Consider the following 27,526-nt stretch of genomic DNA (forward strand, 5'->3'; position numbering starts at 1 on the left):
ATGTTCTGGTTCTGACTCGTCAGAGTCCGGAGGTTCTGAGGAGGAGGTTCCTGTGGTGTGTGGTTCTGCCTGCGTGTTGCTGAAGGTTCTGTTTTCTGCCCGCAGACACCGACTACATCAGCCAGGAGGAGAAGCAGAAGGTGGAGAAGATGCTGGACTTCCTCACCGAGGAGTCCAAGCAGGCTGCAGCCGCCACCGCCGTGAGTTCCCCCGACCCGGACCCGCCGCCGGTTCTGATAGCTGGTTCTTTAGCTGGTTCTTTAGCTGGTTCTGATAGCTGGTTCTGATAGCTGGTACTTTAGCTGGTTCTGATAGCTGGTTCTGATAGCTGGTTCTTTAGCTGCGGAGGACGTTGGACCCGCATAAGGCCAGACTTTGACTAGGCCACTCCCAGACCTTCATCTGTGGACCTGCTGGGATGCTTTGGTTCCACGTTCTGCTCTTTCTGTGTCCTGTTCCGTCTGGTTCTGATGGTTCTTTATGGACGCCACTTTGGGTCCAGCATGGATGAAGCACCTGTCAGTGACAAGGAGCTGGTTCTGATTGGCCGCCTGTAGCAGCAGGTTTAGGTCTGGAGGAGTTCTGCAGCGGTACTGGACCCGAGCCGGGCCAGCAGCTTAGTACCAGCCTGGAGGCGCTGCAGCGACCCGTTAGCCTGACAGCTGGTTCTGATAGCTGGTTCTGGTAGCTGGTTCTGGTAGCTGGTTCTGATTGGCCGCCTGTAGCAGCAGGTTTTAGGTCTGGAGGAGTTCTGCAGCGGTACTGGACCTGAGCGGGGCCAGAGTTGCAGCGACCCGTTAGCCTGACAGCTGGTTCTGATAGCTGGTTCTGATTGGCTGCCTGTAGCAGCAGGTTTAGGTCTGGAGGAGTTCTGCAGCGGTACTGGACCTGAGCGGGGCCAGAGGTGCAGCGACCCGTTAGCCTGACAGCTGGTTCTGTGCAGCGGCTCTGAGAGGAAAGCAGAGCGGCAGGATTTACGGCTGAGGATGGAGCATAAATCTGAGATGTGCATCATCATCATCATCATCATCATCATCATCATCATCATCATCATCATCATCTTCTTCTCCTGCCGCAGACATAAATCTAATAAAGTGCAGCTTTCTCAGTAATGGACGCTCGGCCCATCACTCTCAAGTTCTGCTGCTCCCACTTAAAGTGCTGCGAGTCCAGAAGAACCACAGACTAATGGATCGGTGCCGGCTCTGCTCGGCCTCTGAAACACGCCGCTCTGAGCGCCAGGAGGTGAGGAGAACATTGAGGAGAACACCAGAACCAGATGTTCTGCTGGGCCGGCCTCTGGACTCTCCTCAGGGAGGCGGTTCCTTCATTGAGGCCTGCAGAGCAACACGTCCTCCAGAATCAGTCCAGAACCTTCTAATCAGTCCAGAACCTTCAGGTCCATTATGCAGCCCAGAACCTCAGCCTAGAACGTCTGATGCTGGGTTTCTGTAGAGCCTCCCTGCAGCTGGTTCTGTTCTGATCCGGTTCCAGCGTGTGGTGGACCTGCTGATGATCAGAGGTTCTGGAACAGCTGGGCCTGGTACCGCTCAGATCTGCACGGAGCACAGAGAGGACAACCAATCAGAATCAGTCTCACAGCGACCATGTGTGATGTCAGAACCAGCAGAACCAGTCAGAACCAGCAGAGGTTCTGTTCCTTCAGCCCGATTAAATCACAAGTGTTTTAATCGGGCTGCCATCGCCCTGGCAACACACTCACTCACACACACACGTTGGTAAGTCTATCACTGTGAGGACCTTCCATTGATTCCCATTCATTTCTATTCATTTCTATTGGGTTCTATTACCCCTAACCTGAGGTCCCAGGTCAACTAAACTCGATTTTCACCTTAGCCCTAAACATTAGCATTAGCCCAATAGGGGGTTTTTAGCTGACGTCACGCTCACGTGACTACTCAGCGCGTCCGCCATATTGGGTGGCAGTCGTTTCGCACCGTTGACCTGCATTGTATGACGCCTTAGGCAGTATTGGAAGTGAACAATGGGGAAAACGTGTTTAATGGTTGGTTGCACGGCCCGTGGAGGTGGAGATCAACGCTCTTTCTATCGCCTACCAGCCGTAATAGTGAATCAGTGTGAAAAAGAAAAAAAAACAGCTGTCTGAACAACGCCGTCACCTATGGCTGACACGGATATCCAGGTCCGATTTGGACGGTGTTAAGCTGGAATACGCCAGAGTCTGCGGTGCTCACTTTGTCACAGGTAATTAACTGTTAAGCATTTAAAACATGTAAGAATATATTAATAATAGGGCTTGGGCGTTATGACTTATTACTTTCCACGGCTGTCGTGTTGACTGCCTCCGCCGCCTCTACTGCCTATTACTACCGCATACTGTACTCCCTCTCTCAGCCGTGTTTTAATTTGATTAATTTCACCTTAACTTGATTTCAACCATGGTAAACCGTTGCTGTATTGTGGGCTGTAACAGCGCAACACATGATCGCCATGGGAAAAACATAGAAACAGATTAATTTTCCACCGCTTTCCTGCCTGGAGGCGCAACCACGGAGAACAACTGTTAGCGATAACAAAGAGTCGTCGGCTCGCTTGGATCGCGGTTGTAAGTCGACCGAACATAACTTTCCACAGTATCCCGATGTCAATGAGAGAGTGTTCTAAACGTTTGAAACACATAGCAGCTAGTTAAAAGTACATTACATGCGTGAGTGGTTGTTAGCGCTAACGGTTAGCATGTGCCAGAGCCCGTCTGATCGCAGCTTACCTTTGAACGAGTTGCTGTGTTCCCACTGTTTGCTGGCTTTATGATCTGCAGCTCCTACCGGCGCCAATACGGTAAATACAACTTAATTTTGCACTGGTCATTGTTCTGCTTAAATAATTAAAGCCGCGAGCGGCGTCGATCGGCCCTGCAGCCAAGCGCCTTCGCGCACCGCCCGCCGCCGGCCACCACAGAAGCATGCGACACATTTGCGTCGGATTGTTTACATTTTTACCATCTTATTAAAACTCACCCGTCCACGTATGATGGCGATTTCCTTGATGTACATAACCAGATGTGAACTGGTTGTGAGCCTCTAGATCCTTGTAAGCTCTCATTTCCTCAAGAGTGTGCAGAGGGTTTTCACTGAACACCAGGTAATGCACTATGTCGCCGTGCTCTACATTTGGCCAATCATCAGGATTACGGCTAAACAAAGCACCGTGGAGGGCATAGGGGTCCATATGGTCGATCACGGAACATTTCCTCAGATATACGTCCTTATCTGGTCGGTCTAGCGTGCTGGCGTACTTATCCATTCGCGATACGATAATACGTGTACAACAACTAGAGATAAGGAAGTGTGCCACCCAATATGGCGGACCGGAAGTTGGCCAGTGACGTCAGTGAAAACACCCTATTTGCATTATGAATACCTTGGAAAATGTCCTCACAACGTTGGTCTATTGTCAAGATTTGGTCCTCACAGCGATAGACATAAAAACACACACACACACACACACACACACACACACACAGTAACACACAGTAACACACACACACACACACACACAGTAACACACACACACACTCACACACAGAGATGCTTGTTTTACAGACTTACTGGGGACCTTCATCTTCAACCTTTTCTATGTCCTTAACCGGACCCTAAACCTTATTGACCCCTTATTCCTAGTTTAGACCCATGAACGGATCTATGTGTGTGTTAGGGATGGAACCCTTCACATTTGAACCGATACGGTACCGGTACCCGGTACCTGGGAGTCAATACCAGAACTTAACGGTACCTATATTCTACTTTTGTGTGTTTATGTAGTGATAATTAATCATCAGGAGGTGTTGCTTTAGCTCAAATGTTACGTCTTGATGTGCCGGTTCTCTGGTGCTCAGCTTTAGAACGCCGCTTCACTGAGAATCCGACTGACGTTCTGCTACAGGAAACCAGGCGCTGGTGGCAGAACCGGGCCGGTCCGATCTGACTGAACCAAGGAGAGGTTATAGCAGGACCGCTTGGTTTCCCTGCAGATATCCTTCTCTCCTTCCAGATGACTTGACGTTGTTCCGTATGAGTTCTAAAGGGGTTCTGCAGGGTTCTCTGCTAAGGAACTTTTTCTTCAAGCATGGCTGGACCGATCAGAACTTCATGGTCGGTTTCTGAGCTCTGGTCTTTACGGAGTTCTGTAAAACCAGAACAACCGAGTTATTCCCGCCTGGAGGGGTGACGTCACACTGTGTGAGAGAAGTGAAACTTTAGCAAGTTTAGCACCACAGAAACTCTCGTCTTCAGGGTCTAGAAAATGTAGAAGCATACTCTAACTGTGACGACGTTCCCGGTTCCAGAACGTTCCCGGTTCCAGGACGTTCCCTGTTCCAGGACGTTCCCGGTTCCAGGACGTTCTTGGTTCAAGGACGTTCTCGGAGTCCGGGACGTTCTCGGGGTCCGGGACGTTCCCGGTTCCAGGACGTTCTTGGGGTCCAGGACGTTCTTGGGGTCCAGGACGTTCTCGGTTCAAGAACGTTCTCGGAGTCCGAGACGTTCCCGGTTCCAGGACGTTCTTGGGGTCCAGGACGTTCTTGGGGTCCAGGACGTTCTCGGTTCAAGGACGTTCTCGGTTCAAGGACGTTCTCGGGGTCCGGGACGTTCTCGGTTCCGGGACGTTCTCGGTTCCGGGACGTTCTCGGGGTCCAGACTGTTCCACGACGGACAGAATCTGGAAGCTGAAATGTTCCCTCTGAGGTTTCAGGAGAACCAGGAAGGCTCGTCTCCTTAGGGGAGGTTTTTCTCATTGTGATGGAACGTTTCAGATGAGTGGAGGGAACATGTGAGTCACGGCATGTTCCTGATTTATGGACCGGAACCAGACTAAAGGCTCCAACAGAACCGGGTTGTTCTGGGCCTCCACCACCTTCTGCCCGTCCTGCGCCTCCTCTCTCCTCCTCTCTCCTCCTCTCTCTCCTCCTCCTCTCTCTCTCTCCTCCTCTCTCCTCCATCCCTCTGCTGACCTACATGCACTTCCTGCCTCTTGGTGCTAACGCAGAGATTTACATAACAGGATCTGTTTTCCCTGCAGGGGTTCTAGATTTCTGCCAGAACGGCGTGAGACTTGCAGATTAGAACCTCCCCACAGGGTCCACGACTCAGGCAAAGGTCACATGTTCGGTTCTGACACGCTCCCTGCAGCACACACAGGGAGACATTACAGAGACAACCTTTAGACTTTCAGCAGGAAGCCACATTCATGCTGCTGCAGCTCAGACAGCAGAGCTGTGACCCGAACGGAGAACCGGCACCACGCTGGTACCGGGGTTCTGCAGGTGGAACACATCAACAGCAGCCGGCTCATCCTGAGCTTTAAACGAATGAGTGCTGGAACGTCTCTGCATCACCTGCAGGCTGGATCCCAGCTGACTGAGCGGGTCAGAGCAGAGGATGGAGGTTCTGCTGGTTCTGCTGGTGGAACATCTGGACCTCCTGCTGAAGTGGAAGGAGACATCCTGGTTGATTAGATGATTAGATGCTGGTTCTGATGGTACAGCGGAACCAGACGTTGGACTCTGTGCTGATTTCTGCCTGAACAGTGTTTCTACAGCTTCCTTCCTCTGAGAGCTGCTTAACCAGTAAAATCCTGGTTCTACCAGAAGTTCTGTTGGGATTCTGGTCCAACCCGGGATTTCTAAAAGTGAAGGACAGGCTGTGAACAGAACCGTGGGCAGAGAGCGGATGACAGCTGTGCAGCCTGGCATTAACTCTGAGCTCCCATCATGCACTGGGCCTGCTGGGCCAGTGCATGATGGGAGCAGGAGTGGGTCGGTCTGGGTTCCTGACAGGTTCTGGTTCTGTTATTAAAATGTTTAATTCTGCTTGTTACAGCCGACCAGTGAGGAGGATCTCTGCCCCATCTGCTACGCCCACTCCATCTCTGCAGTCTTCAGGCCCTGCTCACACAAGTCCTGCAAGTGAGTCCTCAGAACCTCATCCAGAACCACATCAGAACCCCATCAGAACCCCATCAGAACCCCATCAGAACCCCATCAGAACCCCATCAGAACCCCTGAGCTGTCTGTCCTATAAATGGATCTCAGGGAAGAACTGCAGCCTCATCCAGAACCAACCAGAATCGGACCTTCTGATTGAGGCTCCTTCAGAATAACATTCAGGCACATAGTGATGATACGTACTGGTCCTCACAGCACAGACTGGACCCAGTAGGTCCCTGCAATGCAAAAACTAAACTTAAAAATAAGATAATTAGACATCCTGCACTTGAAATAAGACGATGGAGACGAGTTGTTCCAATTTTAAGTGCAAAAATCTTATTCCGTTGGCAGATCATCGTATTTACCTGCTAGAATCAAGGACAGATACACTAATTTTACAAACATTTTACTTATTAAAATGTTTACTGGTGTAGATCTACACACTGCAAATACGGATCTAAAAATGAGTTTAACTGCTTTTTAAAGCTTTGTTCTCCACTGTCACATGAGAAGGTTCTGGCCCGGCCGGTTCTGATTCTGCTGTGTTCTGTGTGCAGAGCCTGCATCAACCAGCACCTGATGAACAACAAGGACTGTTTCTTCTGCAAGGCCACCATCACCGGGGTGGAGGACTACAGCAAGCCCTGCTCCTCCTAACACCTGGAGGTGTGTCCAGGGTCACGAGCAGCCAATCAGCTCCCTGCTCTCACCACCACCCCACCCGCCCCACTGCTGGGGAGGGACTTTTATTTTGAAAGAGACCAGGTGCTCTGATTCTGGACTGTTCTGCACCATCAGAACCAGAACACAGTTGGTTTTCTTGGAGCTTCTTCAGTTTTTCTTTTTTAAATGTCCCATTAATGAGCTGCAGCACCAGAACAGAACTTGGTTTCGGTCCACTTTAGTTTTAGCGTGTCTTATGGGTCTGCTGTGATGATTTAGAGACGGAAACAATCCTTCAGCTGCAGCTGTGAGGACATTAACCAGGTAAACACTGAGGATCACTCAGAGAATCCCGACAGGTGTAAACACAGGTGTACAGGCTGCAAAGAGGCTCCGCCCCCTGCAGCAGGTTATCTGTGGCGTTTCCACGGACAGCAGGGAAATAAACCCACGACTGAGCGCCCATCAGTTCCCCGTTTAAAACCGTTTCACACAGATCCTTAAGATTCAGAATTCCTGCAGCACCTAAATGCACCACAGGGCCGCCGCCGTTTAGGCTCCAAGCTCACATGCACGCTCCTACGTGCACGCTCCTACGTGCACGCTTCTATGTGCACACTCCTACGTGCACGCTCAGGAAGGCTAACTGGTGTGTGAGGATGAAGATGAGCTGCTCAGACAGAACCTGTTTGTGTTCTGGATCAGAACCCAAACAGTTCTGGATCAGAACCCAAACAGGTTCTCCTGGTGGAGAACGGGCCTGAACCTGCGAAGGAGGCCCGGCCCGTCTGTAGATGTTCTGGTTCTGATGGTTCATAGTTCCTGGAGGAGATCCCTCAGTTTCCGTCCTCCTTGGTGAAACAGATGCAACGTCGGGTCATCTCAAGTTCTGCAGAACGTTTCTATCAGCAGATGTTCTTCACCTGGAGGGAGGAACATCTGTCCTTCCAGGACCTGAAGCTGCAGCAGATGATGGACCTCAGAGCTGGAGACGGTCCTAACCTCATGGTTCTGAGGTTCTGCAGGGAACCAACTGGATCTGATGCGTCTCAGTGCTTCAGTTCCTCTAAGTTTAATATCAGGAGGCAGAAGGTTGAACACCAAGAGCAATAATACTGCAGCGGTTCTGTTGGTTCTGATCGGGTTCTGTTGGTGTGAAAGTGCAACATATCAAATCTGTAACCTCATTAAATTATTTATCCTGAACCAAACAATCAGACTCTGTGTGCTCAGTTCTGGTTCTGAAGGTGACGGTGAAGGTCACACACATCGGACCTTCCTGATGTTCTAACGGTCTGATAATAATGCGTCATCATCAGAAAATATTACCAGAACATATTATCAGAACATATAATTAGAACATATTATTAGAACATATTATTAGAACATATTATCAGAACATATAACCAGAACATATAATCAGAACATTTAACCAGAAAGTTATAAAGCGCTTTTGGGACACCAGGGAATGTTGCCTTGGTGGAAGATTGTTGTCCTGCTTTGATTTGGGATTGATTTGAAAGGAGGAGTCAAAAGGGACGGCCAGCGTTTGGACCGTGAGGGAGAAGTTCTGGCCAGAGGACAGAACCGTGACCAGTAATCCTGTTTTGTTGCTGTTGAGTAGCGGACGGCTGGAGATCGCTCTGAAACTCCTTGTCCTCTGGGTTTGAACCAGTGAAGGAGGCGAAGGAGGTTCTGGTCCAGTGGTGAGGGAGGAGTCCGTCTGATGTGAGGAACAGGAGATGATGTTCTGGTGTCTCTGAGGTGTTCTTGATATTGGGACTAATTTCACTGTGACGTCATTTAAAGAACAAAAACTGCAGGAAATGAAAACAAAGGTCCATCTTCACGGCTTCCAGGTACCATCAGAACCTGCTGATGTTCTGCGCCGGTCACCGGGTCATGTAGGACCTGCTGGTCATCAGTAGGAGCTGCTCTGGAACTCAGTGAAGGACGTGAAGATCGCTGCTGGCTGGAGGACCAGAGAGGAACAGAGGAAGAACCGGAGCAGAGTCCAAACAGACGGTTCTAGGTTCTTGTGGCTCAGATTAATCTGTGTGGATCCAGAAGCCGGCACCACTGGATGGTTTATAGACTGAGACAGAAATAGCTGCTTACAGATGAGGAGGAGGAGGAGGAGGAGGAGGAGGAGGAGGAGGAGGAGGAGGAGGAGGCCTGTTCAAGGACACGGACGGCTCTGGAAGTATTTATAGCAGAACGGGAGCGGCCCGTTTCCCTGATCGATGGAAGAGCAGAACATGACCCGTCCTCTCAGGGAAACCTGCCATCTGTGTGTGGGAGATAAAGCAAATGGGTCAATGACACCAACGGGACGCTTCAGCCGCTCAGAGCTGCAGAAACTGCTGCATTAAACTGGGCCGGTTCTGTTTGGTCACCTGGACATTAAAGCTGAAATGGGTCAAACCGATGCCTGCCTGCTACTCTGAGACAGCTTCATCAGAACCAGCCTGACGTCTCTGGGTTTCCCAGGTAGGAATTCTGACTAAAGACTCCAGGTAGAGGGTGAAATAAAGCTGAACCAGAACAAACCGAATGGTTCTGATTAATTGGTCCATACAGGCGTGCAGAAATCCTCTTTAATATTAGTCCGGCTTCATTAATCACATTTAAACTAATGAGAAGATGAGCAGGAAATTAAAGGTGCTGATTTCCATGAATTTGTTTGAAAACCTTTCTAACTGTGAGGAGAGATGACGTTTCTGGGGAAATGCTGCCACCTAGTGATCAAAGCTGGCACTTCTCTAAATGTGACCTGCCCAACATGGCCGCCGGTCTGTGCTCGACTAAAGAAGAAGATTATTATAAATATTGCATACTAAACATAAAAACAAAAACAACTTTGAGAAGAAAAACTTATTTAATCCCAACCCCTATTTTTACATTCATTACATGTTATTGATTTATGTTTTTTTACAAGTTACATGTCACTAAGCCATTATTCTTTTGATACTTAATATTATTATTATTATTATTATAGTTAACATTATATTATTAATGTTATTATAGTATTATGATTTTCATAATATATAAATCAGACTGACCTAATATTACACTAAAATCTACAGCTATAGTATAAATTTGTAAACACTATAATTGTTGGCATTTTATAAATATGAATATTTATGTATTTTATAAACATGTATTTCAAAAGACCCTTTCATTGTAATAATCATACTAAATCACCATTTTTGACATGGTGAAGTTGTTTGTGAAGATGTTTGTTTCCATTTTTGTGTGCTGGTACAGCATCAGCTACATGAGCAGCAGCTCAGACTCAGAGGTCCACTGGTACCTGCAGAACAAAGGAGACACTGCTGAGGACAATGAGGTCCAGATGTTGGACAGAGAGGACAGATGTTAGAGAGAGGCTGAAGAGGATGCAGCTTCCAGCTCCCAGTGTTTACAGCTCGGTTCTCCAACACGTTCCTCCAGGTCTTTTTACCTCGATCAGAACTTGCCAAACCTGCCTGTGAAGGTCATGTGTGATCAGGTGTGGTCAGGTGTGATCAGGTGTGATCAGGTGTGGTCAGGTGTGATCAGGTGTGGTCAGGTGTGGTCAGGTGGGTCCCAGCGTGGCCTTCCTGCCATGGCGGTGTTTTTAGGTTCCCTGCACAGCATAAAGGCTGATCTTCAGATCAGCGTTTCTCCTCCAAAAGCTGAGGAACGGTTACTAGCTAACTGCTTGATGGTCGGCTGGTTGGGTTCTGACGTTGAACCTCAGGCTGTGTTTACCTGTGATTCTGAACTTACCTGTGATTCTGAACTTACCTGTGATTCTGAACTTACCTGTGTTTGCTGGTCTCTCCAGTGTGGATGCTTTCAGAGTGACGGGCAAACAGGAGATAAATCCTGGGCGGCTGGTCTGTATCTTCACTCAGTTTGTGTTTCAACCGGCCTGGAAATGTCTGGAACTCTTCAGCTTCGGTTCATGGTGTGAAAATAATTCTAATTATATTCCAGTTTGACCTCCTGTGTTCATAGAGGTTCTCAGTGTTGTTGCTCTTCAGTTATTCTGGACTTCCTCAGAGAAAACCTTCAGAACAGATGTTCTGGTGTTCATGCTGAACCTTTCAGTTCATTTTAGAGACGCCTGCTGCTGCTGCGGGTCAGTTTGTTCAGATCAGAACCAAATCTGAGCAGCACCGGCCTGCAGGAAGTTTACAGGCGCCACAGCTGTTTCAGGTAAAGTTCAGGTGAACACAGGCACACACTGGTGTTTTAAAGCGTTCCTTAAAATGTCCAGGTCCCTTCAGGGTCTTACACCCCGCTTCCAACTAGGCCTGGAGCTTAAGGCCCTTAAAAAATAATTGTTTTTTACAGCTTCCTGCATGTGATGCACTCTGCAGCTCCAGGGTTCTTCATTCGGTAACGGGATTCAGCCTTAATTGGTGAAATACGGCGATAACAGATTAATAATCTTAGAATTAGAATTATGGGTTTCTGCATTGTTCTCACCAAGTAAAAGCTCAGCTTCAGAACCAATCACGGTCCAGAACGGTGATCTGCACCGTGTGATCTATTTTAAGAAGTTATAACCGGTTATTGTAACCATAAGCTGCAGAAAATACAGCAAAGTTGCTCCCTCTGCGATTACTCCTGTTGGCTCCTATGCCAGCCTGGAGTAGGAGAGACCCATCCAAGATGGCGGCGACACAAGATGCGCTCCAGCACATAATGAGGCGTCTATGTATATAATGTCTATGGCTCCATCTGAACAGCAAACAACAACACAATTTTCTCTCAGTTCTGATGAAAAGGTTTCCACACCTGTTCAGTAGTCGGTTCTGGAGGCTCTGCGCAACCTGGAGGTGTGGCGCTGCTGTCTTAAAGACACGGAGGCCCGTCCTGCCAGAACCAGTCCGTCAGAATCAGATCAGCGGCCGTCCAGCAGGGTCCGCCTGAAGGACGGCTCTCCACTTAAAGCCATGATCAGGGCTGTCTTTATTTATTATTATCTTTAACACAGAACATTACAGAACAACAATCAGCACATTATCTGTAGACTGATGGTCAGAATGGTAGCAAAACAGAAACCCCATAATCACAATCTTCTAAATAATTTTATCCTATATTACAAAACCCAGAGATATTTATCATGCAAATATTTTCTGCAGTTGTGAGCAAAACAAAAGCATTTCAAACAACATTGTGTGTTTGGACGCCAGGGGGCGATAGTTCTCCAACTAACAAGCTTCTATAGTTTAATGGATGAACTGTTTCAGTTCGTTTTTAAAGCAGTAAAACTTGGTTTAGCTCCTCTGAATTTACACTTGGGTTTATAGGTCATAATTATAAATACCTTATCAGGTTTTTTTTGTTGTTGATCTTTACAGTTTTCCTTAATACCAAACAGTCACTTTCAGCCTTTTGTCTTGTGATTAAGTAACAATCTGATGGACAGAGTTTCAGGGTGATTACAACACAAGCTGCCGTTCATATCAATATTCTTCATAAAGTGTTTCTAGATAAAACCTTTATGAATAAGTTTAAATGATACTTCTCTAATTGTGTTAGTTATTAATTATTGATTAGGGAGGAGTCAGACCTCCATCAGTGTGTAGGAACTTTCTCCTGCAGGAAAGGCATCGTCCCAGTATCCTTTTCAAATAAATGATTTGTTGTTGTTTAAATTGTCAGAAAACATATTTTTCCTGCTGCTGTAACTGTTGGTGATATTAAAATCAGTTGATGGTTCGCTTTGGGACCAGAACAGCATAAAACACCTGATGACATGAAAAACCTTCACATCACCTCCAGGAAGATGAGATTCAGACAGAAAGTCCTCATATGAGGGAAGGCGGCCATCTTTGTTAAATAACTGAGCTGTAATGTTGTTTAGAAACCAATAATCTATAAAGAGGGATTTGTGTTTGTATAAAATGTCTTTATTGTTCATTAACCTTAACTTATGGGGGGAGAAGTTGTGTTTATAGATCAAAGTGATAAAAAGACGTTTTAACAGGAATTGAAGTCATAGTTGCTCATCAAGACAAAGTTTAAAGCTCCTGGTTTAGACATTAGATGCAAAGGTTTAATATTCCAGATGGATGTTTGTGTATTTAAGTTGATTTTAAATGTTGTTTAGAGTTTAATAATCCAGAAGTTTAGAACACCTTCATCACAGCAGGTTTCCTTAAATAAAGAGTTTTATTTCTCAACATGAAGTTAAATAACATCCTGTCAGTGTTACTCTGCACTGAGCATGCGCCGTTCGTCTGCCTCATCAAATGGGTCGGATCATCCCGGGGTTTTGAATCGGTTCTGATCCAGTTTGATCTGACCTTCATCCTGTGAGGAGCTGCAGCAGAAGATCAGCTGCAGATAAATGTGATCAAAGGGTGAGAAAGAGGAATAAAAACAGAAAGTTAATATAAAATAATTACACTTTATGTCCCAACATTCAGCTGTCAGGGGACGGAACCAGCGTTTGGGTTGGTGGTGGTGAAGGTTTTACAGCTGACCACCAGGTGGCACTGTTGCCACAGCCATGAGCCCCTCCAGATGTTTGCTTTCTGCAGCAGATGATGCTCTGCAGGGTGAGGAAGAGCAGAAGCAACCAGAACCAGAACTCAGAAGCAGAACTGGGTCCTGGGTTTCTGTCCTTTCGCTCCTGCTTCTGGGTTCCTGACAGAGTTCTGGCCTCAACAGCCTGGCTGTCCATGTTTGTGTGAGGAGGACCTTCTCAGAGGCCGTGTGGGCCTCAGGTGCTGTTGGTGGTCAGGAACAAGCAGAAAGAACAGAACCAGAGACCCAGTTGCTGCAGAACATCCTCCTACGGCCACCGTGAAGAACAGTGCCGTAGGAGGTCCAGTAGAACCAGAACGGTGGACCGGCTCTGAAGCCCCCCCCCCCCCCCCTAAGTAATTTCTACCCTGAAACATGCAGCAGCAGCTTCTGTCCATCCAAAGATCTGCAGCGTCTGGAGGCCCTCCAGAGATCTTCTCTGCCTCTGGAGGAGAACCATTCTCGGTTCTGATGGTATCACAGGAGCTCTGAGAACTGTCACCGCCTTGGCTCCAGGTATCGCATAGCTTGGATGTCGGAGGGCGAAGTAAGAGCTTCAGAGAAGGTGGAACAGAGGATGGAGACCCAGACAGGAGCTTTCTGCTGAGGTGTGAGATGTCCAGAGGCTGCAGAGCATCTCAGAGCATCAGCCTCCTGCAGGCAAACAGGAAGCATGAGAGCTCCTCCAGACCTGCAGCTGGTCCTGCTCCATGCCAGCATCATGCCAGCATCATGCCAGCATCATGTCAGCATCATGCCAGCATCATGCCAGCATCATGCCAGCATCATGCCAGCATCATGTCAGCATCATGTCAGCATCATGCCAGCATCATGTCAGCATCATGCCAGCATCATGTCAGCATCATGCCGGCATCATGCCAGCATCATGCCAGCATCATGCCAACATCATGCCAACATCATGCCAGCATCATGTCAGCATCATTCCAGCATCATGCCAGCATCATGCCAGCATCATGTCAGCATCATACCAGCATCATGTCAGCATCATGCCAGCATCATGCCGGCATCATGCCAACATCATGCCAACATCATGCCAGCATCATGTCAGCATCATTCCAGCATCATGCCAGCATCATGCCAGCATCATGTCAGCATCATGCCAGCATCATTCCAGCATCATGCCAGCATCATGCCAGCATCATTCCAGCATCATGTCAGCATCATGTCAGCATCATGTCAGCATCATGTCAGCATCATGTCAGCATCATGCCAGCATCATGTCAGCATCATTCCAGCATCATGTCAGCATCATGCCAGCATCATGCCAGCATCATGTCAGCATCATGTCAGCATCATGCCAGCATCATGCCAGCATCATGTCAGCATCATGCCAGCATCATGTCAGCATCATGTCAGCATCATGTCAGCATCATGCCAGCATCATGTCAGCATCATTCCAGCATCATGTCAGCATCATGCCAGCATCATGCCAGCATCATGCCAGCATCATGTCAGTATCATGTCAGCATCATGCCAGCATCATGCCAGCATCATTCCAGCATCATGCCAGCATCATGTCAGCATCATGTCAGCATCATGTCAGCATCATTCCAGCATCATGTCAGTATCATGTCAGCATCATGCCAGCATCATGCCAGCATCATTCCAGCATCATGCCAGCATCATGTCAGCATCATGTCAGCATCATGTCAGCATCATGTCAGCATCATGTCAGTATCATGTCAGCATCATGTCAGCATCATGCCAGCATCATGTCAGCATCATGTCAGCATCATGTCAGCATCATGCCAGCATCATTCCAGCATCATTCCAGCATCATGCCAGCATCATGTCAGCATCATGTCAACATCATGCCAGCATCATGCCAGCATCATGTCAGCATCATGTCAGCATCATGCCAGCATCATGCCAGCATCATGCCAGCATCATGCCAGCATCATGTCAGCATCATGTCAACATCATGCCAGCATCATGCCAGCATCATGTCAGCATCATGTCAGCATCATGTCAGCATCATGCCAGCATCATGTCAGCATCATGTCAGCATCATGCCAGCATCATGTCAGCATCATGTCAGCAGGAGAACATCTCCATGAAGACAGCAAGACGCTCGTTTCACTGCCTTCAGGAACTCCTGAGGTTTCTATTTGTTGGTAACGCGATGATCTGACTTGCTGACCTGGTTCTGAAGGTTCCTCACCTCACGTTCAGCCTGTGCTGAAGAACGCTGAAGAACGCTGAAGAACGCGCTGAAGAACGCTGAAGAACGCGATGAAGAACGCTGAAGAACGCTGAAGAATGCGCTGAAGAACGCTGAAGAACGTGCTGAAGAATGCTGAAGAACGCTGAAGAACGCGCTGCAGAATGCGCTGAAGAACGCTGAAGAACGCTGAAGAACACTGAAGAACGCGCTGCAGAACGCGCTGAAGAACGCTGAAGAACGCTGAAGAACACTGAAGAACGCGCTGAAGAACGCGCTGAAGAACGCTGCAGAACGCTGCAGAACGCTGCAGAACGCTGAAGAACGTGCTGAAGAACGCTGCAGAACGCTGCAGAACGTGCTGAAGAACGCTGAAGAACGCTGAAGAACGCTGCAGAACGCTGAAAAACGCGCTGAAGAACGCTGCAGAACGCTGCAGAACGCTGCAGAACGCTGGACCTGTTTTATCCGTTGAGAAGGAGCAGGGTCTGTATCTGTGGTTGTTTCTGGTCATCAGACGTTCCAGCTGAGCTGAAGCTGCTGCAGCCTCAGCAACCAACCAGCAGTCAGATGTTTGCTGATGTGTTTGCAGACGGATCAGCTCCAGTTTGTCTCCATCAGCAGCAGCAGCAGCAGCAGCAGCGCTCTGAGACGATGTGGAGCTGCTGGTGTGTTCAGACCCAGAGGAATGTTCCTGAGTTCCACTAAGTGCTCTGCAGAGCAGCTGTGAAGAACATTCTCCTGCAGGCACCTCCTGCACCTTTTGCACTCAAAGATAATTTCAAACTTGTGTTTCTTTTCCTTTTCTGACAGGAACATCAACAAAAATGGCCGTTTCATTTGAAATGTATGGATTTTAGCGGCACGTCCGCTCCGCTCTCTTCACAAAGCAGTGAGGGGAAGATTGGTGGGCAGCTGGGATCAAGGTGGCAATCATTTATTTCTTTCTTCCTTTTCCTCCAGCCAAGGTGAAGCTGTTGTGACAAATGGCTTCCTCCGCCGTTAGCAGCAACAAAGGAGATACGGCCGCCGCCTGTTCTATAAGTCATGAAGACAAGATGGCGGAGCGGCTCAGGTGCAGCCAGGTGATGGATGAGCGACGCCTGAGAGCATTCCTGCTGCGGACGGAGGAGGAGACGTTCTTCTGATCTGCCTCCCTGAGAGCTGAAGGCCGGGCAGGAGAACATCCAGAGACAGAAACAGGTTCTGTGTCTTTAATCTCTTTGCTTTAACATCTGTTTCTAACACATAAGCACTTTTAAAACATTTTCTGTTGCTGCACATCACGCTTGGGAACTCCTCGTGTTTCACAGTTTGCTCTCTTGGCGTGGTAGAAGGGCGCTAGCCTAGCTTTAGCCTAGCCTAGCTTTAGCCTAGCCTAGCTTTAGCTCCACAATGACTTCCCCCCTTACTCTCTCTTCAGCTTCTCCGTCTCTGACTAAGTCTCCCCTTATCTGCTGCTCTCTGTGTCAGATGTTTAGCTATTCCTCTGCCTCCTTTAGTGATAATGGTACTTGTAATAAATGTAGTGTTTTTGTAGCTTTGGGGGCGAGGGTGTCAGAATTAGAGTCCCGGCTCCGTGCTATGGAAAGACCAGCTGATAGCCCCTTAGCTAGCGCGGAGCCACATAGAGTAACTTTATGTAGTGGTCCTCCAGAAGCACCCGAGCAGCCGGGTAAGCAGGCCGGCTGGGTGACAGTTCGTAGGAAGCATAGCTCTAGATTTCAGCCCCCAGTTCACCACCAACCCGTCTGCGTTTCAAACAAATTTTCCCCACTCAGCGACACACCCGCTGAGAAGCCGACCCTGATTATTGGGAGCTCCATAGTCAGAAACGTGGCACTAGAGACACCAGGGACCATAGTTAAATGCCTGCCAGGGGCCAGAACGGGCGACATAGAATCTTACCTGAAACTGCTGGCTAAGGATAAGCGTAAATACAGTAAGATTGTTATTCACGCTGGCGGTAATGACACCCGATCACGCCGATCGGAGGTCATTAAAGTTGGTGTTGCTTCGGTGTGTGAGTTTGCTAAAACTATGTCGGACTCTGTAATTTTCTCTGGTCCCCTGCCTGATCTGACCAGTGATGACATGTTTAGCCGCATGTCATCATTCAACCACTGGTTGTCTAGGTGGTGTCCTGAAAACGACGTGGGCTACATTGATAACTGGAGAACTTTCTGGGGAAAACCTGGTCTGATCCGGAGAGACGGCATCCATCCTACTTTGGATGGTGCAGCTCTTCTTTCTAGAAATCTGGCCGGATTTATTAGTTCTCCTAAATGCTGACAATCCCAGGGTCCAGACCAGGAAGCAGAGCCGTAGTTTAACACACCTCTCTGCAGCTTCTGTACTGTTACCCACCCATTATCCTATTGAGACGGTGCTTTTCCCACGGCCAAAACTGAACAGATCAAAAACTGATCTAAAAGGAACAAATCATAAAAATCTAATAAAAATCAATACGGTTCACCTTGAACCTAAAAATAAAACAATAAAATGTGGTCTATTAAATATAAGGTCTCTCCCTCCAAAGACTTTGTTAGTTAATGAATTGATTTCTGATAATCAGATTGATTTGTTTTGTCTCACAGAAACCTGGCTACAAGAGGACTACGTTAGTATAAATGAGTCAACTCCCTCCAATTATTCAAATTTCCACATTCCCAGATCTGTGGGAAGAGGAGGAGGAGTGGCAACCATCTTTCAGTCTGATTTATTAATTAGTCCCAGGCCAATTAATAACTACAGTTCTTTTGAACATTTAACCCTCAGTTTCCCTCATCCAAACTGCAAAGCAATAAAACCTCTTCTGTTTGTTGTTTTGTATCGGCCACCAGGCCTTTACACTCAGTTTTTGAATCAGTTGTCAGATTTCTTATCTGATTTGGTGTTAAATACTGATAAGGCTATTATAGTGGGTGATTTTAACATCCATGTTGACACAGAATGTGATAACCTTAGTGTAGCCTTTAAAACTATCCTAGATTCAATTGGTTTTGCTCAAAATGTGCATAAACCGACTCACTCTTGGCTCCATACTTTAGACCTTGTGCTGACATATGGCATTGATTGTGAAGAATTAGCAGTATTTCCTCACAACCCTGTCCTATCTGATCATTTTTTAATAACATTTGAGTTTAATCTAACTGAGTTCTCCACCCCCAAAAGAGGGTTCCATTATAGTAGATCTTTATCGGATAATGCTGTATCAAAACTTAAAGAGTCTGTCCCCTTTTTAATATCCTCCGTATTGCAGAAATACCCTGTAGATGGCAGCAATGTTGTTTCTTCCAATTCACAAATCGATACCTTTGCTAACAATGTGACTTCCTCATTGCGTTCTGCATTAGACAATGTAGCTCCCTTGAAAAAGAAGGTGATTATTCACAGGAAGCTGGCTCCTTGGTTTAATTCAGAGCTGCGTTCCTTGAAGCACAATCTTAGGAAATTGGAGAGAAAATGGCGCTCTACACACCAAGAGGAATCCTACCTAATCTGGAAGAACAGTCTATTGTTGTATAACAAGACCCTCCGCAGAGTTAGAGCAGCATATTTCTCATCATTAATTGAGAAGAATAAAAATAATCCTAGATTTCTCTTCAGTACAGTTGCCAAACTTACCCAGAGCCACAGCTCTGTTGATCCATCCATTCCCTTAGCTCTTAGCAGTAATGATTTTATGGGATTCTTCATAAATAAAATTGATTCCATTAAAAATAAAATAATTGGCATCCTCCCAAACATGATTACCTCATCCTCAGTAAGTGAGGCAGCATTGGAGGAATCTTTAGAATCTGCGCAGTGTCTGAACTGTTTAAAAGCAGTGGAGCTTTCTGAGCTATCTAAAATTTTAGCTTCATCTAAACCTTCTACCTGTATGTTAGACCCAATCCCAACCAAGTTGTTTAAGGACGGTATTCCCTCTGATCAGTGGTCCTATTTTAGACATGATTAATCTATCCTTGGTAAATGGATATGTACCACAGGCTTTTAAAGTAGCTGTTATTAAACCTTTACTTAAGAAACCATCTCTTGATCAAGATGAGTTAGTAAATTACAGACCTATATCTAATCTTCTTTTCTTATCTAAAATTCTTGAGAAAGTAGTTGCTAATCAACTATGTGAACATTTACAAAGTAATGACCTACTTGAGGAGTTTCAGTCAGGCTTCAGAGCTCATCATAGCACTGAAACAGCTCTGGTGAAGGTCACTAATGATATTCTCATGGCCTCAGATAATGGACTTGAGTCTATACTTGTCCTGTTAGATCTCAGTGCTGCATTTGATACAGTTGATCACAATATTCTCCTACAAAGACTTGAAGCATACTGTAGGGATTAAGGGAAAAGCATTAGGCTGGTTTAAATCTTATCTGTCGGACAGATTCCAGTTTGTTCATGTTAATAATAAATCTTCCTCAAACTCTAGGGTCACCTTGTGGAGTACCACAGGGTTCAGTCCTTGGACCAATTCTATTTACTATATATATGCTTCCGATAGGCAAAATTATCAGACAGCATGGGATTAATTTCCACTGTTATGCTGATGACACTCAGCTATATTTATCCATAAATCCTGATGAATCCAATCAGTTACTTCGACTGCAGTCATGTCTTGATGACATCAAAAGCTGGATGGACTTTAAATTTCCTGCACTTTAAATTCTGACAAGACAGAAGTTGTAATCTTTGGACCAGAGTCCTCAAAAAATAAACTTCTTAACCAATCACTTAATCTGGATGGCATTAACTTGGCCTCTGGTAATAAAGTTAAAAATCTTGGTGTTATTTTTCGACCAAGACATGTCATTTAAATCCCATATTAAACAGGTTTCCAGAGTTTCCTTTTTTCACCTCAGGAATATCGCCAAAATTAGAAACATTCTGTCCAGGAGTGATGCTGAAAAACTGGTCCATGCATTTGTTACTTCAAGGCTGGACTATTGTAATTCTTTACTATCAGGAAGTCCACAAAATGCAGTTCAAAGTCCTTCAGCTGATCCAAAATGCTGCAGGCAAGAGTTCTGAATGAGAATCAACAAGAGGGATCATATTTCTCCTGTTTTAGCTTCCCTTCATTGGCTTCCTGTTAAATCAAGAATAGAATTTAAAATTCTCCTTCTAACGTATAAAGCCCTTAATAATCAAGCTCCATCATATATCAGAGCTCTGATTACCCCGTATGTTCCTAACAGAGCACTTCGCTCTCAGACTGCAGGTCTGCTGGTGGTTCCTAGAGTCTCTAAAAGTAGAATGGGAGGCAGATCCTTTAGCTATCAGGCTCCTCTCCTGTGGAACCAACTCCCAGTTTTGGTCCGTGAGGCAGACACCCCGTCTACTTTTAAGACTAATCTTAAAACTTTCCTTTGTGACAAAGCTTCTAGTCAGAGTGGCTCATGTTACCCTGAGCTACCTCTATAGTTATGCTGCTATAGGCTTAGGCTGCTGGAGGACATCAGGGTCTAATTTTCTCACTCTACTGATTTCTACTGTTCTTCAGTTTTGCATTGTATTACATTGAAATGACTATCGTCATTTCAGCCTTTAACTTTTTGCTCTCTCTCTTTTTCTTCATAGTAGGTACACCTGGTCTGGCGTTCTGTTAACTGTGACATCATCCAGAGAAGACGGCTCACCCGCTACTACCATCTAATGTAGAACAGATTACTAGATCAATGTGTGCTTCTGTGCTTTTTTGTTTCTCTTGTTGTGTCTCTGTTCTGTCTTCTGTAACCCCAGTTGCTCGAGGCAGATGACCGTTCATACTGAGCCCGGTTCTGCCGGAGGTTTTCCTTCCCGTTAATGGGGAGTTTTTCTTCCCACTGTCGCTTCATGCTTGCTCAGTATGAGGGATTGCAGCAAAGCCATGTACAATGCAGACGACTCTCCCTGTAGCTCTACGGTTCCCCAGGAGTGACTGCTGCTTGTTGGGACTTTGATGCAATCAACTGGTTTCCTTATATAGGACATTTTTGACCAATCTGTATAATCTGACCCAATCTGTATAATATGATTGAACTTGATTTTGTAAAGTGCCTTGAGATGACATGTTTCATGATTTGGCGCTATATAAATAAAATTGAATTTAATTGAATTCTGATAGTTATCCATCACAACCAGCTGCACCAGGTCCGATGGCGCTGAACAGAACCAGAACATTACTTTTTCACATTGGGTCAGAACCTGAGCCCAGAAACCCACCAGAACAGAACAACAACTACTGATCCACCCATCAGAACCACAGGTTCCATGGGAACGGTCCACAGCGGGTCCGGTCCGGTTTGGCTTTGTTGAACCTTTAATGGTTCTGAGGGGAAATAAATAGGGAAATATAACAATTAACACAATTACAGTAGCTGATGGTCCTGTGGTTCAAATCCAGGGGTTTCTTTGATCTGCTGAAGGTTCTGAAAAGTTCTGATATCTGGACTAATCCAAAACCTAAACAACTGGACTTCTGTTCTGAAGCTGAAGACATTTCTCTTCCATCCAGGAAGCTTCTCACCTCTAAATATCTGGAGTAGTGAGGAGTTCCAGCTTTATAGACCTGCAGGCCTCCTTAGAGCTTAGACTCACCTGGAGATTCACCTGGAGCTGATCGCTCCAAACATGGAGAGTCGTTAGGCTCCTCGTAAGGCTCCTCGTTAGACTCCTCCTAGGCTCTTCGTAAGGCTCCTCCTAGGCTCCTCGTTAGGCTCCTCGTTAGGCTCCTCGTTAGGCTCCTCGTTAGGCTCCTCGTTAGGCTTGCTCTCAGGAGGAACGTTGTTCTCACATCATGGAGGTGAGAACTGGAGGAAATTTGGCAGGAATCAAAGTTGAATCTGGAAGTTGAAACCTGATCCCTCCTCCTCTGGTTAAAGTTGTTTTTGTGGCTTCCTTCACCCCCCCATTGTGAGGGGTGATCAGTTCCAGGTGAATCTACAGGTGAATCTACAGGTGAATCTACAGGTGAGTCTAAGGAGGCCTGCAGGTCTATAAAGCTGGAGCTCCTCTCTACTGCAGATGTTTAGAGGTGAGAAGCTTCCTGAGCTGCAGAGTCTCTGGGACAGACGGCTGCTCTGAGCAGCGTCTTCTCAGCTCCTTCATCTCCATCACGCTGATGTTCTCACAGGTTCTGATCCAATTGTCAGTCGTTTTCTCTGCTGCTCAGATGCTGACGTCCACCTCAACATGTTTTGCTCCTCTGAGGTGTTTGTGTCTGCAATCCTGCGTATTCCTGTCGTTCCTCTATTTAACATGAACTTTCTTTTATTCATAATGTGTGTTTTCACTTAAATGTGTAAATGAATAATTATGCAATGTTTCTTTTTCCCCTTTCTGACGACTTCATTCTCTTTTGCTTTAGAACTTAAAGGAGCTTTTAATTCACATCATTTAATAACTGCGTGTTTTTATCACCTGGACTTCCTCACTGTGGGACATTACAGGTGAACCTTTAGCTGCATACGCCTGCAGGCAGGTCTGAAGCAGCAGATGTCTGCATGCAGGTTTCATGTCCTGCATGTGATGAAGAGCTTTGTCTGCTCAGAAGCTTCCTGCAGGTCACAGAGAACCAGAGAACCAGAGACCCAGAGAACCAGGTTCTGTCAGTTCTTCTTCCAGGTGCTGCCACGGCTGATCAGCTGATCTGATGAGATGTCCTCTTCACCTGCTGAGCTCCACTCTTCCAAACATCTACTGAGGACCTCAGAGCTGCAGGAACAGGGTCAACAACCTAAAACATGCTTAGTAAGGTCCTAAAGTCTTCATCTCAGAGCATTCCCACATTTACAGTCTGGAATGCTCTCCTTCCTCCCTTCTCCTTCATTTTCATGCAGAATAAAGTCCTGTCTGCTGTTTCCTCATGCATGCTGTGGCTGGGAGCCATTAGCCCACCGTGCAGCTCGCTCAGGTGTGTTCATTATTAGAGTAATATCTGTAATCCGCAGCTCCTGGAGGAACATGAGATTTTATTCATAAAAGAGGAAATAAATGAGTTTTAATTATGCTGCATGTTCCTGGTGTTATCAGACGCTGCCCTGTGTGTCCTCAGCAAACTCTGCTCCGCCAGATTAAAGTGAACAGCGCTTACTGACACTCTCACACTTAATTACTGCTCTAAATTAATTTGTTATAAATTAATGAGCTTTACAGAAGAACCTGGGAGTGAATTAGTCCGTCACAAACAGAGCGCTGCAACAGGAAGTAATGAGGGCAGCAGGCAGCTGACTTCCTGCTCAGCAGATCAGGAAACATCTGAGATGAACGAGGAGAACGCTGACAGACCTGCCGTGTGGTTCTAGCGACGTTCAGGACAAAGAACCGGGTCCATGCGGGCTGAAGACGCTGCAACATGATGGTGAGACAAAGCTGAGGTTCTCAGAGCAGAACATGGACACCAGGAGATCCTCCCTCTGACTCTGGTCCATCAGGAACCTGCAGAGAACCGGGTCCAGCTTTATGTTTCCACGCTTTCTTCAGGCTTTAGCTGCATCCAGCCCAGAACCTGGCTGCAGAACCCGGTTCCTGACGGTCTGATCCGTTCCCAGCCCAGATGGTCCAGAGAGCAGAACCTGACTCCTCCTCTGAAGTTAACATCTAGCTTCTTCTAACTCTGGATGCACATCCGGTCTGAAGTCCTAATGAGGTTCTGGTTCTGGATGCCGAGCGGTCTGAGCCATTAGAGGTCCAGGTTCTAGGCTAAATTATGTATCAGCGTAGGTTCTGAGATGGACCGACAGCAGAGACATGGTATCGTCTGCGGGCTGAACCAGAACTTCTGCAACAGGAAGTGTGGTTCCATCCTGATGCAACAGCGCTGGTTCCCTTTAGAGAACAGTTTAGGAGCTTCTTACTGAGCTGGGCCGGTACCAGGCAGGTCCCCGAGGTTCTGTGACCAGAACCCCCCCTCAGTCTGCCTCCAGATGTACTAAAGTTAAACTAATGAACTAATTAAGTAATTAACTGATGTTCTGAATGTTGGTCCATGGGGGGTCGTCAGAGTGTAGATGTGGAGGACAGAGGAGGATCATCAGGACCTTCCCTCCTACATGAAGCAGGCGGGGGGGGGGGGGGCAGGAGAAGGTTCCTGTGTTCTCTCCCCGTGGCTTTGAGCTCATCTAGAGTCGCTGTTTCTCAGCTGGATCGTGTTTCCAGAGACGTTCTGCAGAAGCTAAAGCCTGAAACCTCCTGTGATTTCTCTTCTTTCTGCCTCGCTGTCAGCTGCTTTGTTCCGGGCGCGATGTGTTCCTGCAGAACGTGTTGGTGGAGCCTCAGGACGCTGCAGCAGTCAGTCGGGGGCTGATGGATCTGCCTTGGCAGGCCTTAAACAACAGCCGGGGAAGATAAGTGAGGTCGGCGTGAAATATGATTAAAGCACAGCCTTCCCCTCGCCTTTGATTTAAAGGAGCAAACAGCTCTTCTCCTCCACCCACGCCGCAGCACAAGAACACAGAACCAACACTTGACAAGGAGGAGGAGGAGGAGGAGGAGGAGGAGGAGGAGGAAGAGGAGGAGGAGGAGGAGGAGGAGGAGGAGGAGGAGGAGGAGGAAGAGGAGCCTCCTCAGCACGCTGCAGCACGGCTGGCCGGGTTTCAGACTAGCAACTGTGCCAGAGGTGGACCTGCCTGAGGTCGGCTTTAGACTCATCAGATGGAAATCAGACGGAGGGAAAATGTTTTCTGGAGCGTTCTGATCTGTTCTGAAGTTAAAACTAAAACAGGAAGCTGCTGCGTGACAAACTACAGAAATAAAAGCTTCTCGTCTGCGTCCCACTTCACCCGTCCTCCGTCAGAAGAGGACAACCGATCCAGTCTGGATCGTCTTTAACATCCCAGCTTTGGTTCTCAGGGCTAAAGTTCCCAGAACCAGAACCAGAACCAGAACCACGGCTCAGTACAAGTCTGGATGGAATCAGCACCATTTGGGTCCAGAAGGAGAAGAGTCTTATTTATATTCAGTCGTCCTGCTACAGGTTAATGGACCGGCCCGGTTCTACAGAATCCTGTAGAACCGGGCCGGTCCTACAGGATTCTGTAGAACCGGGCTGGTCCCACAGATCAACATTTCCAAAGCTAAAAATCTGTCTGCAGACGTGAGGCCGTAGGTTTGATTTCCTCTTTTGTAGGGACACTATTGGTCCTAAGCTTCCCTGGTCTGACGTCATCGGCCCTACGCAATAAATGCTCCTGTTTCTTTATGCTTGACTTGAACTTCAGGGCCCATTTCGTCTGTCTAAAGAAAAAAGCAGCATTTATTGCTACATTTATACACATTTATACATATTTATACACATTTTCAAAGCACACCCCAGATGCTGTTTGTCGATGTTTAAAGCATCACCGGCTCTGATGAATGTCGAATTGGGACTTTTGCCACTTTGAAAGGTTTGCATTTGAGCGTAGGGACATACATGCCTATCTATGTCTGTCTGTAGATTTATCCTTTATTTTCATTTGAAGGTATAGAAATGCGCAGAGGTAAACCAAACCCTTGTTTTTTTATCTAACTTTCTCTCTGTATCATAAAACACAGCAAAAATAATACATTCAATGGACTGCAAATAACTTCATTGTATTTAGATGTACAGTGGAACTAAAAGTGTAACTGACACTGACAGCATTTAAAATATTAACTTCAATATTTCAAAAGTGTATAACTGGGCTATAGTTACTCTCTTTAGCCCATTTCATGTAATTTATCTTAACATTCCAAACACATTTCTTACATCTTATATCTAAAGTGTAGATAACAGCTTCTCCTTACCTACATCCTCTCAGACAACTAATTATTTCCCTAACAATAGTGAGATTTTAATGTTTAAATGTGCAGTAAATATTAATACATAAGCAGCATGGAGGACCCTATAATGTTCTGAGTAAGTTTGGTGACACCAAGACTGAATTGTTACATGAGTGGTTGTCCATTTCATCACTGAAATGAGAACATATTAATATACTAGTGGTATATACTAGTAAGACTATTAAACAACAGCAGATTAAACTTTAAGATATGTAAAGGCCTATATTAAATTAATTCTGCGACCACATCAACAGATTAAATCATTTCTTACTTTTTGGTGTACCAAATTACCCTCGTAATATCTGTAATATTTTATGGACTAAGCCTCTGATGATGAGAATGTCTAGCTCTGCCTCTGGTTTATACTAATTTACTAATGGACAGTGTGGAAATCTATGTATAATAAAACCAATGTAAATAGTGTTCCTCTGTTTTATTTCTCTTTGCCCTAATTCTAGAAGTAGAAACAATAGAATAAACAGCACTATTATGTAGAACCCCAACTAAGCAAAAGTCTAAACAAAAAATAGACTTGTAAACAAGTACACAGAATATTTAGTTTTATAAAAGAGATTAGGTTTCTGCTGATAAATGTATTATACTTCAGAATTAAACGGTGGTTACTTACATTTATCAGGTTCCACCAATCAAAACTCTCTCCTGCTTCTTTACAGAACGGCACTCAGCAGCTTTCAAATATTTTAATGCAGATAATAATAATTTTAAGTGGGACTAGTTTTGTAGGCTGGTATTAATCGTAGTAACTGCGCTATCCCAGTATGACTGAAATGTAAATCTCGCACTCCAAGCACGTATTCACTAATGCAGGCACGAGAAAACAACCAATCAGGAAGAGGGAAGGCGGAACTTAAGGCAGAACAACCAATGAGAGCGGAGTTAAAGAACAAACAGCACAATAACTGAGCTGCAGGTTTAAATGACAGGAAAGACCGAGCAGGCAGTCAAAAAGAAGCGACTGCAACCACAGCGTTGTATTATTGGAAATTAGAAAGATGTTATTCACGTTGTATTATTGGTATGGACAAGTAGGTTGGTCCTAAATGTTGGTAGGGACATGTCCCTCTGGTCCCTATAAACCTGCACCCATGGGTTCAGGAAGCAGCTGATGGTCAGACAGTGGAGAGTGTAGACAGCTACAGATAGCTTGAGCCGAACTGTGAGGCGAACTGTGAGGTGAACTGTGAGGCCTCCATCTGAGGAAGCCGTTCTCCTTCCATGAACAGAGAGCTGCTCACCATGTTCTACAGACGCTTCACTGAAGCTGTGATTTCCTTTATTCTGGCTCAGCCTGACCCAAAAGACTGAAGCTCCCTGAATCAGACGGTGAGGTGGAACAGCAGCTCAACCTAGAAACCTTTAGGCCAGGCAGCTGCAGAGGCTGCTC

At 46.3% G+C, this 27,526-nt stretch overlaps 1 protein-coding gene across 2 annotated transcripts in view; it reads left to right on the top strand.

Moving 5' to 3' along the window:
• Window positions 1-7,842, top strand: part of LOC105917784 (E3 ubiquitin-protein ligase RNF123) — a gene marked incomplete in the record, with an annotated part of 45,076 nt that extends 37,234 nt beyond the window's left edge. For both annotated transcript variants that reach the window (XM_036151701.1, XM_036151702.1), the window contains 3 exon segments: window positions 106-200; window positions 5,859-5,944; window positions 6,523-7,842. In XM_036151701.1, coding sequence (XP_036007594.1) covers window positions 106-200; window positions 5,859-5,944; window positions 6,523-6,622 — 281 coding nt within the window.
• Window positions 7,843-27,526: the final 19,684 nt, after the last annotated feature.

This window comes from Fundulus heteroclitus, chromosome 20 (assembly GCF_011125445.2).
Source record: "Fundulus heteroclitus isolate FHET01 chromosome 20, MU-UCD_Fhet_4.1, whole genome shotgun sequence".
NCBI lineage: Eukaryota > Metazoa > Chordata > Actinopteri > Cyprinodontiformes > Fundulidae > Fundulus > Fundulus heteroclitus.